Source organism: Cydia splendana, chromosome 16 (genome assembly GCF_910591565.1).
Source record: "Cydia splendana chromosome 16, ilCydSple1.2, whole genome shotgun sequence".
Lineage (NCBI taxonomy): Eukaryota > Metazoa > Arthropoda > Insecta > Lepidoptera > Tortricidae > Cydia > Cydia splendana.
In genome coordinates, this window is record NC_085975.1 from 2279655 (window position 1) to 2291183 (window position 11529).

The window sequence follows — 11529 nt, forward strand, 5'->3', positions numbered from 1 at the left end:
TTTTACAGTTGACGTATATAACCTATTAATTTAATGGGCAGTAAAAACAAAATAAAATGGGCAGAACATAACATAAACATTGGACAATCAAACATTATGAGTTTTCAAACAATTTATTACAGTAAAAACATGTACTGCACACATTATCTTAGTCATAATATAATACCTATGTACACCAGAGCAATTCCTTAATAAAATAACTGATTTGCAAGACCGAAGTGATCCCATCCCATAAGTTTTGTACGGAACACTAAAAACGAACCATCCTAAACAAAGGAAACATTTCATATTGGCTTAAAACGGATATTTTAGAAACCTAATAAAGTACTTATCAGATATTAATATTTTATTAATTTTAATGATTTTTTTACCTCTATTTGCCATTAAAAAAATACTGGCAATATTTGGGCATTCTATATTATAAACCATCAACATAATGGCGCCTACATACTTCGCCGTAGGCAAATAAATGCAAGTATGCGTCATTCATACTCAATGCAATCCTAGCAAATAAAATATGTAAAGACTTGTTGGTTGCATTTTTGAGCAGTGCATTTAAACATTAAAAAAAAACACGGTTCACACTTCCCCACGACGCAAAAGCCATTAAAATAAACCCCCTTTTTACATCCAACTTGATATCAATAGTTGAGCCGAACGCCTTTCCGATATGCTCACAGCCTATTAGCATTTAAGAATCCCTAAATAGGTACGTATTTCCGTCTGATTGTCCGTCCGTGTGTCCTAGACATTTAATTTGCTCGCAAACTAAGTATAATCTAAAGAAATTTTAAATAGGTATAGGATGTACACTGTACAGTTGAGTTCGTGAATATGTATAGATTACATTTCTTCATCTACTACCTCCTCGTAAGACCCACCATAGAAAGTTTTCCAATTTTTAATTTGAACCTTGTTCTATAAGTAAATTGGAACGAATTTCGTTTGTTTTAAAGCGCAATGAAACAAAAGAAATACTAGGTACTTTATTTGTTTCATGAATGGTTCAAATTAGATTGCTACGAATATGTACATTAAATACTCACGAGGTTAAGCCGGTAGGTACAAAGAAATTAAATTTCTGAAACAATATTTTAGAGATATTCTTTTGCCGGCAGATATTAAGAAAATGTTCCTAGACACAACTTCCTTTTATTGCTTTCGACTCTGAGACTATTATTGCAAGTATCATTATTTTAGCAAAAAAACATTATTTTATTTCCTGTTTAACGACTCACTAACAACCCGATTCACAAAAAACCCAAATAAATACTTTAATTAATAGTATTAATACTTTCTCTTTATTTATTTTTCGTCTTAAGTTAGGTTATTTATAATATGAATATAAAAGTAAAATATAAAAACACTTACAAAACGATAAAAAATACATATAAACACATTATAAAAAACCTAACCTAGGGTGCCGCCAGCAGCGGGGCAAGGCCCAAACTACCGGTGGTCAGGGCTGCAGAGAGAGGAACCGGCGGACTATCCGCGCCGTGTCCAAGATCACCGCCTTCTGCATCTGACCCTTGATCCAACCACCTAGCGAGAGTCTCTCAAGATGTTGGTCGAGACTCTTCGCTATTAGACCGTTCACTGAAACGACTATCGGGACAATGATCGTCGAATCAACATCCCACATGGCGATTATCTCGTGAGCCAAGTCTAGGTACTTACTGGACTTGTCCTTCTCGGCCTTCACGAGATTCTCATCATGGGGGATGGTGATGTCAACGCGCACGGCCCGACGTTGCGATCGATCTATTATCACAATGTCAGGCTTCTACACGCATTAAAATATTTGGAATATTATTTCTTGTGATTACTATGTTCCGATAATTATACCGTTTATTAATCAAGTATATGTTTTGATATATAGGTGCCACCATAATACGTGGTGTTAAAAATCGTTTTCTAACAGTGGAGTTATATAGACAGCAATTCCGTGAACTGTACTAGAGATGAGATATAATAACGACTGCTAATTTTCTTATGAAGTTGCGTAACGCATATGACGCAACGCCTGAGCGATGCGAGTTTATACAAAGTTACTTCAGCGAGGTGTTTTTATCTTATACCTTGAATGCAGAATCTCGACTTTAGTGCTGTTGAGAGTGAGTAGTTGGCGCTTTACAGCTTCATACATTTAGTGGTAAATGGATTACAGTAAAACAAGAATATTTACAGTACTTGGCAGTGTTCGGCAGATTAGCAGTCTTCATTATAATAATATAGGTACTCGTCCCAGATACAGTCAATTTCATAATTACTTGTAAAACTATTTATTAATGTGTATTCCGTTGCCTGTCAAGTCTATTATAGTTCGTAGTTTCCTAATAGAGCCCGACGCTAATCCTATTGTCTGTTAAGTAAAACCGCACGTGCTACTTACCTGCAAAAAAGGGTCTTAATTATTATATTTGGCACCTGAGCGCGAGCTAGGCTAACGCTCAAGAAACCAGTGTAGGTGAGCTCTCCGATAACGCGCCCTTATTACGCATCTCGATGACACATTTTAGACTGGTTCTGTAGCGTTCGACTCGCCGGCACTCAGTAACCGAAGTTCTGGGTGCCGGCGAGTTGAACGGACCACACACATTGTAACAAGATTAGTTCATTTTGAATCTTATTGCAATTTCCATAGGAGTTGTAATTCAATTACCTGGGTAAAGTGAAACGATTTTTTATGCAGGTGGTTGTGGCACGTGGCACGATCGGTTTTACTTAACAATAGACAATAGGATTAGCGTCGGGCTCTATTAGGAAACTACGAACTATAACACCCTAAGCATGTGAAGCTACCCCTAGTCTAAACTACCCTAAATAGTCACCGTATAGCACTAATAATAATAACACTTACGACATAGTTCGAAAAAAACGATTCAAAAATAGTGTGCTAAATTTCGAGATTCCAAATACCGTCAAAACTCCTTACATGGCCACTAACATTGCAGTTAATAATAAAATACATCGTACCGAAACTTTAAGCCTTAAGGCTCAAGTCGTCGAGTCTTTACTGATGCAGAAGGCTTGGCTTCGAGTTGGGCCTTAAAGGCTAGGCCGAACTCTTACGTAGCCAAGTAGCTGGGAATTTTTTTTGTTCGCTCGAGTGGAAGAATGTCTGCCATCTTGTCTGAATAGAAAGTATAAACATGTAAAGCCTGGCAAGTTCCTTTTTGCCCTTGGCCACGTTGCGGATTTTCAATGGAACTAATTTATTTCAATGGCAATGATTTCTTTTGACAACAGACGTTGGAAGTCATTGAATGTCACCGATGTAAACATATCGAAAATAATTGTATATATTTCAGGATAATAATCGATTTTGAAATCAAAATGCCCAAAAAAATTCACCCCGATGCAAAAATAATAATTTTAAACACATTTAAATACTTGCGGCAGAAAAAGGACGAAGGATTCAACAGCATTCCATTAAACAATGTTTTGAAATTAGTTGCTGACATGACGGGTACTGATATTCATAGTGCGGTTGTAATGAACTGGTTAGTTTATTGGTACTAAATATGTATATTAATTATTAAATTATTATTTTTTTCTCATTCAAGGCGTCTGTAGTACTACAATCAAAAATATGCACAAAAAGAATGAGACTTTGCCGCCATTGCCACCGATACCAAAAAAAAGAATACAAATAGACGACTTCGACAAATGTGCCATTAGGCACAAAATTCATGAATTCTATGCTGTGCGAAAGCAAGTACCAACTCTCAAAACTCTGCTTACCGAATTAAAAAAAGATATAGGTTTTACCGGTAGTAGGGAGTATTTGCGATTGCTATTGCACAGTATGGGGTTCAAATATAAAAAGTGCAGAAACCAACGGTCCATATTGAAGGAGCGTTCGGATATTGTAGTTTGGCGGGAAAGTTATTTAGACGAAATAAAAGAAGCGAGGGACAAAAATATGCCTCTTGTTTATTTAGATGAGACTTACATCCATACTTCTCTTAACCATGCAAAATGTTGGCAGAGTGAAAATGAACCCGGTGTGTCGAAATCCGTTTCAACCGGCAAACGATATATTATCGTTCATCCTGGTGGACCATCGGGATTTGTTCCTAATGCACTCTTAATATATAATGATAAAGAAAAAAAAGCCGATTATCATGACTCCATGAACAGAAACAATTTTAAGAAATGGGTTTTGCAGAAATTAATTCCCAATCTCAGTGAACCCACGTGTGTTATAATGGATAATGCCCGGTACCATTCTTTCCAAATTAACAAAGCTCCAACATCAAACGATAGAAAACACATCATTGCTGAGTGGCTGCGTTTAAATAACATCTCATTTCCACAAAACGCATCTAAAGATAAATTGGTCACAATTTTGAGACGTCATAAACCGGAACCAGTATACGAAATAGATACGATTCTCTCAAATCATGGTCACAAAGTGATAAGGTTACCGCCCTATCACTGTGATTTAAATCCTATTGAGATGATTTGGGGCATCGTGAAGGCAAAAGTGGCAACTAAAAATATTTCCATCACAAATGATGCCTTCCTAAAGCTCGTTGAAGATAGTTTTCAGGTATTTACATTTACAAATGTTTAGAATTTTATTGAATAGTTAAAAATATAACTAACTTAACACTTTGTTATTATTTAGGAAGTCCCTATAGAAAATTGGAGAAAATGCTGCGACCACGTAAAAAAAATAGAAGACGGATATAGTACAAAAGGTCCTATAATCGAATCACAGACAGAAAGATTTATAATCGAGGTTGGTGGTCCCGAAAGTGACTCATCAACTGATGAATCAAATGAAGATTCATCGGAGCCAGAATCTGATAAATATATGGATGTCGAATATTTAGAATCAGATTTTGACGGATAGGTTAGTTCATATTTAATTATCAATTAAACATGCTCTTTCGATTACCTGAAAACATAGTTTCACAATCTACAATTACATAGGTATTTGTATATCTCACTCGCTCTTGCACGATGCCAATACACACTGTCCCGACTATTCGTGACGTAGACGTAGTATTGCTATATGTAAGCTGTTTGTAGCGACACTATATCAGGGTCAAAAAGGAACTTGCCAGGCTTTACATTGCCAAAGCAAGTGCTGCCATCTACCATTCTCGTACGTTTTCTTCTGCCATCTTGTCTGTCATCGGAAGAATAAACTTGACATTTACGCCTCGCGCCAAAAATCTGACGGCTCCTGTGCTGCCCCCTATAGTTCATGCACGCTCCCTATACCTTCTTATAGGAATAATATTTAGAGTCTAAGCTAACTCTGTATATATTTTGCAGCGACAAATTGGTAGTGCCATTATAGACATCATACACATTTTCATAGTAATTTGTCATTTATGATGGTACTTTGACACTCTCGCTTGCCAGGTAACTGGCGGCGTATATCTTATCGGCGGTATCTTATTTTTACCTGCACTGTATGTGACAACTTTTATAATTTAAATAGAATAAAAACTATGTGAACTAGGTCAATATAGGACCTTGTATTTAGGCTTTCAAACGCCGAGTACTTGAGATATATAAGCGAAGTCTGTTCTATGCAGAAGTGTATTCTAGCTGGATACCTACACCACGGAAATCTCTGCGATGTTTACATAAACAACTAATTATGAGCCTTTATATGAAAATCGAAATTTTATTATCTGCCTCTCTATCCCACGAAAATGGAAGGGTGATAGAGAGGTAAATATCGAAGTTTCGAATTTCTTTATCCGCGGTAGGCCCTCTGGGATACAGAAGAAATAAGCATGTTAGAGACGGACCAAGAAAAACCTGCAGCGGATTTGATAGCCCACGCAGTGCAAGTGTCATTTATACGTCATAATTTCATAGAAGTTGAAGGATTAAATTTAAGCCCCACCCTAGTTTTAGGTAACGGTATCTGTAATATGATCATGACGTCTTGTTCTAAAGGCCCTCCTTTTTCGCTCTAAGAGTTTAAATTCACGGCAACACACTCAGAGGTAAAGACCACAAATATTTTATTGTTGTACAACGAAATTCATTATATCAGTATAATAGTAATATGTCATTTGAATAGTAAAATATTTGCAGTATAGTATGTGCTTCCCATAGACACCAAGACAATTTTATAAACTTCAAACCTGATTAATACGAACTATACTTAAAATATATTTTTCATAAGATTTCAGCCGTTAAGACTTAGGGTCCGGCTGCCCACTATTACTAGGCGAAGTGGACTTCTGTGATGCGTCCTCCGGAAACTGTTTTTCAACCTGTTCCGCAACCCATTTTTTTACTTTCTGCTCTGTCCAGAACCCATCATAGAAAATAGTGGGCTTAATCCAGCAACCCTGGTTCTGTGGAGGGTGGTACTGGATAGGTTCGCCCTCCGGACCGTTCGGGCGTACCCCGCAGGCGTTCTTACACTCGACCGACCCTGACCGGCTGTTGACCACTAAGTTCTTTGGCGGGATATTGAAATTTAGGTTAACATTACCGTGGTGTCGGTCATAGCTCTCGTAAGTGAAATGCCAGGGGTACTCATAGTAGTTGGGGTAGATGTGGGGCGGTGTGACATGGGGCATTCTTGGCTGTGGGGCGTATAGCGGCGGGACAACTCCACCCATGACGGGTTGGAGGACGAAACTTACATTAGAGTTGGGTCTTGGAGCTGGTGGTCGCGGGGCAACTGGTACTGGTGGCCGATTAGCGGCGGGCGGCAGATTCGCCGGCATCGGTAGCGCTTTAGCGACCGGCGGCGGAGGATTTTGGACTACATTCTTGATTGCGGGCGGGAGGGGGTGCCTCATATTAACCGGGTTGGCATCTTCTTTTCTCGGGATGTTTTTAGGCAGCGGGGAGTTCTTGGGGTCCTTGTTAGCAAGGTTTTGGTTGTTCTCGGGCTGAGGTTCCGGTAGTAGAGGTGGAGCTACAGGCACTGGCACGGGCACTGGCTCCACTCGGTGTGCTTCGAGCATCTCCATCAGCTCTGTGGCCACGCTGCCGCCGAAGCTGAGCAGCGTCTCGCGTAGGGCATTTGTTACTGCACACTGAAAGCAGTTTTTATAGTTTAAATTTAGTATAATGTTGTTGATGTTGAGGATTTAATATAAATCTAGATGTAAAAAGGTGAATATTAAAGATTGTACAGCATTAGTACAAGAAATAAGTGCTTCGATATACACGCATCAGCTCTAAGAGCTGCTAGTGTATCAAATAAAATAATAATAATTCTTTGCAATAGCCCAGTCTTTTTTCCACCCAAACTTAAACCATAGACCAGTACTCTGTCCATATTCTTTACAATAGCTTCCAATGCCTGCTGAAACCGGTTCACGGGTATCTATTGATGTACCCGTGAATGGGTTCCAGCAGGCGTTCTACATGACATCAAATCTCTCCAGACGGCCTCTACGTGTTGGATCCATATCCCCACGCACGCCTTATAAATGACCGGGCTCGAAAGACCCGAGAGTTTTCATCATCATCATCATCATCAGAATGCTGATACTACATTGATCAAAAGTTGTTATAGGTTGTCCTTCTGCTGTGGTAATAATTAATTGAAACACTCGAATATTTGCCTGACTGAATGGAAATAAGGTATTTCCTAAAAGTCAATCATACCTTCCTAGCCTGATGTATGGCTGAGCCTTTCATATGCGCCGTGCAGGTCGCGTAGCCGACGTTTTCTCTGCGTATGTCGAACGACTTGACTGACACGCACACGAACGCAGCTACTCCAGAACAGTACTTTCCATTTGCGAAGTCCACAAAATCTGAGAAAATGCAAGAAATGTGTTGGAAGATCATCTTGAGTATCTTGACCATTAAAAAAAAATATTTATTTAGAGACTAACATTTTGTATACTTTTCTTGATTGAGTCTAGTTTAAAATGACTTTTTGGGTATGATATTTGGTCGTTTCTAGCGATGTAACAATACCAATACAGGTTGAAAAGCGCGCAAATGAAGATGCTTCTAATAATTTGAATAAACTTAGTTTCCTTGAGAAAAATCTACCTAAAGTGAACTTTAATTACTGATTTGGATTTACTTCTGCTTTGATTGCTTGATGGTGACCTAAATAATTGTTTTCTTTAATTATGAATAGGCATTTTCTTATTTTTACTGTTTTTCACACTTCATAAAATTGAGTGCCTAGTAAACATAAGTATGTTTTATGCATATTCATTATATAATTCCTTATTTATTTGATTTATTAACTAACTACTATGGCATTGACATCGGTATCTGTAGCAGTATCATATCAACAAAATCATGTACCGTAAAACGGGGTGAAAAGACACGATTTTCAACTTCAAGGACGATTTTCGCCAATAATCCAAATGATAAAAGTAATAATTTTGATATCATTTTTTGAGTCTAGGTTAGTTCTTCAATTTTGCATTTGTGAAATAAATTTTTACCAACTGAACTCAGAGAAAATCAAAGAAAACTACCTGTTTTCTCCATATCCTTAAAACGGGGTCGATAGACACAAGAAAGGGGTGAATAGAAATATTAAGTTTTACTTGTCATAGGCATCGAATTTGGTCATTATTATGTGGATACTCTATTGGCAAATGGTACATATATCTGTTAAACAGCTATTTGACACAAATTTATTTTTTCGTGTCTTTTAACCCCCAAGGCGTGTCTTTACACCCCTTTGTTGTATCTAATCACCCTCTATGGCGTAACTGTTCACCCCATATGCGTGTCCACTGACCCCTTTATCACGTAAATTTGCTTGTTATTGGTTTTTTGCAAAAAAATGCTTTATTATAGAGAAAATTAGTGAGATTATTTATTATTTAGGTACTACAGATACTATATTACCAGGTTAGCTAACTTTTACTTAGTTAATGTCAAAACATTTACCGTTAGAACAAAGTTCAGACAGGCTTCATTTCTTACCTCGGCGAGACCTTACTTTAGAGTCAAAAAAATCTAACTTTTAGGCAGTTTGATTAAGTTCTTTTGGTATCAATGTAGAGAATAAATAGTCTACTATATACGCATTCCAAAAAATCTAATTTTAGAGATGTACGTTTTTAAATATAACAACTTGAAAGAAAAAGTTCAAAACTTCTCTATTCACCCCGCGATTTCTGTTGACCCCGTTTTACGGTATTGGGGGTCATCCAATAATTACATCACACGAATTTCTAGGTTTTTTGACCCCTCCCCCCCTCATTGTCACACTTGGTCACATTTGGCAAACCCTTCCCTCCCTGGTGTGACGTCACATTTTTTCAACGAAATCGGCAAATCGAATTAAGTAGGTTGTACCTAATATTATAATTTTATAAAAAAAAATTTGAAAAAAGAAATATTACTAATTTTATAACCCAAAACTGAATAGGAAAGAAAATTAAGCGAATAAAAATGATTATAGTTCCGAAAATTTGTTATTTAACTGCACATAGCGAATTTAATAATTTAAATAAGTTAAAGTGACGTCACAAAGTTTGAGACTCCCCCTCCCCCTTGTCACAACATGTCACATTTTCTTGACCCCCTCCCCCACTAAACGTGTGATGTAATTAATGGATGACGCCTTGTTACATTCCTATAGTTCGTTATTTTAAGCATTAGAAAGAACTTGAAAGAAGGTAAGCGATCTTGACATGTCTTTTAATTGAAAAACGCTTTTTTAAATCAATAACTATTACTTATGAAAGCAGAAGAATATAATTGATAGTATTAGATTCATAATTATTACATATTTGCCGTAACTTATTTTTAAAATGCGTTTTTCTATTAAAAGACACATCAAGATAAACAACCTTATTTCTAATGCTAAAAAAAACGAACTATAGTCTTTCCTATATCCTCTAAAAAACTTCACAAATCTAGTCCTTACCAAATCTTTACCTGCTCTTTCTAAGTGATGGTTTACCTATAATTTATTTTTCACCTCAGCAGCTCGAACAAGGGTACTTTGCTTCTTAAAAACAGTGAGCAAAATGCGATTTTGCTCACTGAGTCATTTTGTCTCACTCAGTGAGCAAAATCGCATTTTGCTCACTGATTGGGTCTCACTCAGTGAGCAAAATGCGATTTGCTCACTGAGTGAGACAAAATGACATTCAAGTGACCTTTATAGTCATTTCAACATGCGGGGTCTAATACAAGTTCGATATACTTGGGTTCTATTATCTCTGTCCCTCTAGGTATGTTCTCACTGCTTAGGGTGAAAAAGTTTGTGTACTACACGAGATCAAAGTTATTTACATCTCGTGCGCTTTTGAATCCCTTACTATGCTCAAGATTCTAAATTAGATTCACTCGCTACGCTCGTGAATCTATTATAGAATCTTTCGCTTGCACGGGACTCAAAATAAGCACTCGAAGAAATATCAAACTTTGATCTCTTGTTGTACAAATAACTATTTAAACTTCTATTCTTTTTGGCCTTAGTGTGGTTAAAATTCTGTGGTGTGTATGAGACTCTATGACCAGAGAAGATACTAAACTATAATAAAGCGAGTTTACCCAGATCCTGTTTGTTAACAGTCCAGCTCCAGTTGTTGAAGCCCCATTGTGCGTGTCCAAAGTTGATGAGCTGCTGCCTCCGCTGCTGCTGGTCACTGTCATCGTCACATGGCACTGCTTCTGAGAGTGGCACACTGTCTGGCTGGAAAACCATAGATTACTGTGAGGATTAAGTTTTTTTTAACTACAGAGTGGTCTTGATTATTGTTAACAATAAATGGCAAATTTAACTTTTTTCAACAAGGATGTTTTAAAAGAAATTCTCTTATGGACAATTTTCTAAGGGCACTGTCTGGGAGCACTGTCTGCACTAAATCTGAGAAATCAATGGTAATTGATGGATGAGCTGGAAAAAGAGGGATACCATTATTAAAATTGAATTTCATAGCAGTGAAGTTTCATTCTCTAGCTTATATAATATTTAATCACCAGTGAGTTCACATTTGAACTTTAATCACCGCGACATTCTGACCGGCTATTCCAGATTGTAGCCGTAACCTTTCAGAATAAGGAATGTAATGTGGGGCAGCCACCGACTTACATATTAAATTAGTGCACAAGTACTGCAGTAAATTGTTAGGTATAAGTACTGTGTTTGACATAGTATAAATTACATTAAAGCAGCCGCATTGCACAACCGTAGAGACACGAAATCACCTTCGTTCATCGGGAAGAATAATGTAAACTTGGTTATTTACCATTTTTATGTTGCAATTGGCCACTGGATACCCCGGTTTTCGCTGCATTTTCTGTTGGACACCGGCTGCAGCCTTAAAATCCGAAAACGGACAGCTATCCAATATCCAGCTGTTACTTTAAAACTTTGTGTATTTCAAGGTAAATTTAGCAAAATCGCGATGTTCAACAAAACAATTATTGACATTTTGCGCGGATGTTTCAATATTTTTAATTTTCATAGACAATCTGTGCGTCGTCCCCACACATGTAATTTACCGGTTTTTATATGAGTTTGTATCGAATCGAAAAATCTACCACGGAAGTAGCTAACTTTTTAAAGTATTTTTTTATCCTGGCTATACACGCATGAAA

The 11529-nt window shown here is 37.3% G+C and overlaps 1 protein-coding gene and 1 long non-coding RNA gene across 3 annotated transcripts in view; both read right to left on the bottom strand.

Annotated features, from left to right (window-relative positions):
* Nucleotides 1–102: 102 nt before the first annotated feature.
* Nucleotides 103–11529, bottom strand: part of LOC134798133 (uncharacterized) — a 113399-nt gene continuing 101972 nt past the window's right edge. Inside the window, exons 2-3 of one of the 2 annotated variants that reach the window (XR_010145157.1) lie at nucleotides 263–2999; nucleotides 103–200 (exon numbers count right to left, since the gene is read on the bottom strand). This is a non-coding gene — a long non-coding RNA (uncharacterized LOC134798133). Of the gene's footprint in view, nucleotides 201–262; nucleotides 3096–11529 lie in introns of those variants that run through there. The other variant, XR_010145156.1, reaches the window with a different exon arrangement.
* On the bottom strand, nucleotides 6046–11372 carry LOC134797965 (uncharacterized). The gene is made up of 4 exons (XM_063770303.1): nucleotides 11178–11372; nucleotides 10480–10621; nucleotides 7606–7757; nucleotides 6046–7028 (listed from the first exon to the last, which is right to left on the bottom strand). Exons 1-4 carry the CDS (start codon nucleotides 11223–11225, stop codon nucleotides 6171–6173), a joined length of 1200 nt encoding a protein of 399 aa, XP_063626373.1. The 5' UTR covers nucleotides 11226–11372; the 3' UTR covers nucleotides 6046–6170.

What these genes read in the sequence shown, in the direction of transcription:
- LOC134797965 (XM_063770303.1), bottom strand. Translation starts at nt 11,225, where the DNA reads ATGCAGCGAAAACCGGGGTATCCAGTGGCCAATTGCAACATAAAAATG. An exon ending in TGTTAACAAACAGGATCTGG is followed by an intron (nt 7,758 to 10,479) that starts GTAAACTCGCTT and finishes GCATTTTCTCAG; the next exon opens with ATTTTGTGGACTTCGCAAAT. An exon ending in CCATACATCAGGCTAGGAAG is followed by an intron (nt 7,029 to 7,605) that starts GTATGATTGACT and finishes AACTGCTTTCAG; the next exon opens with TGTGCAGTAACAAATGCCCT.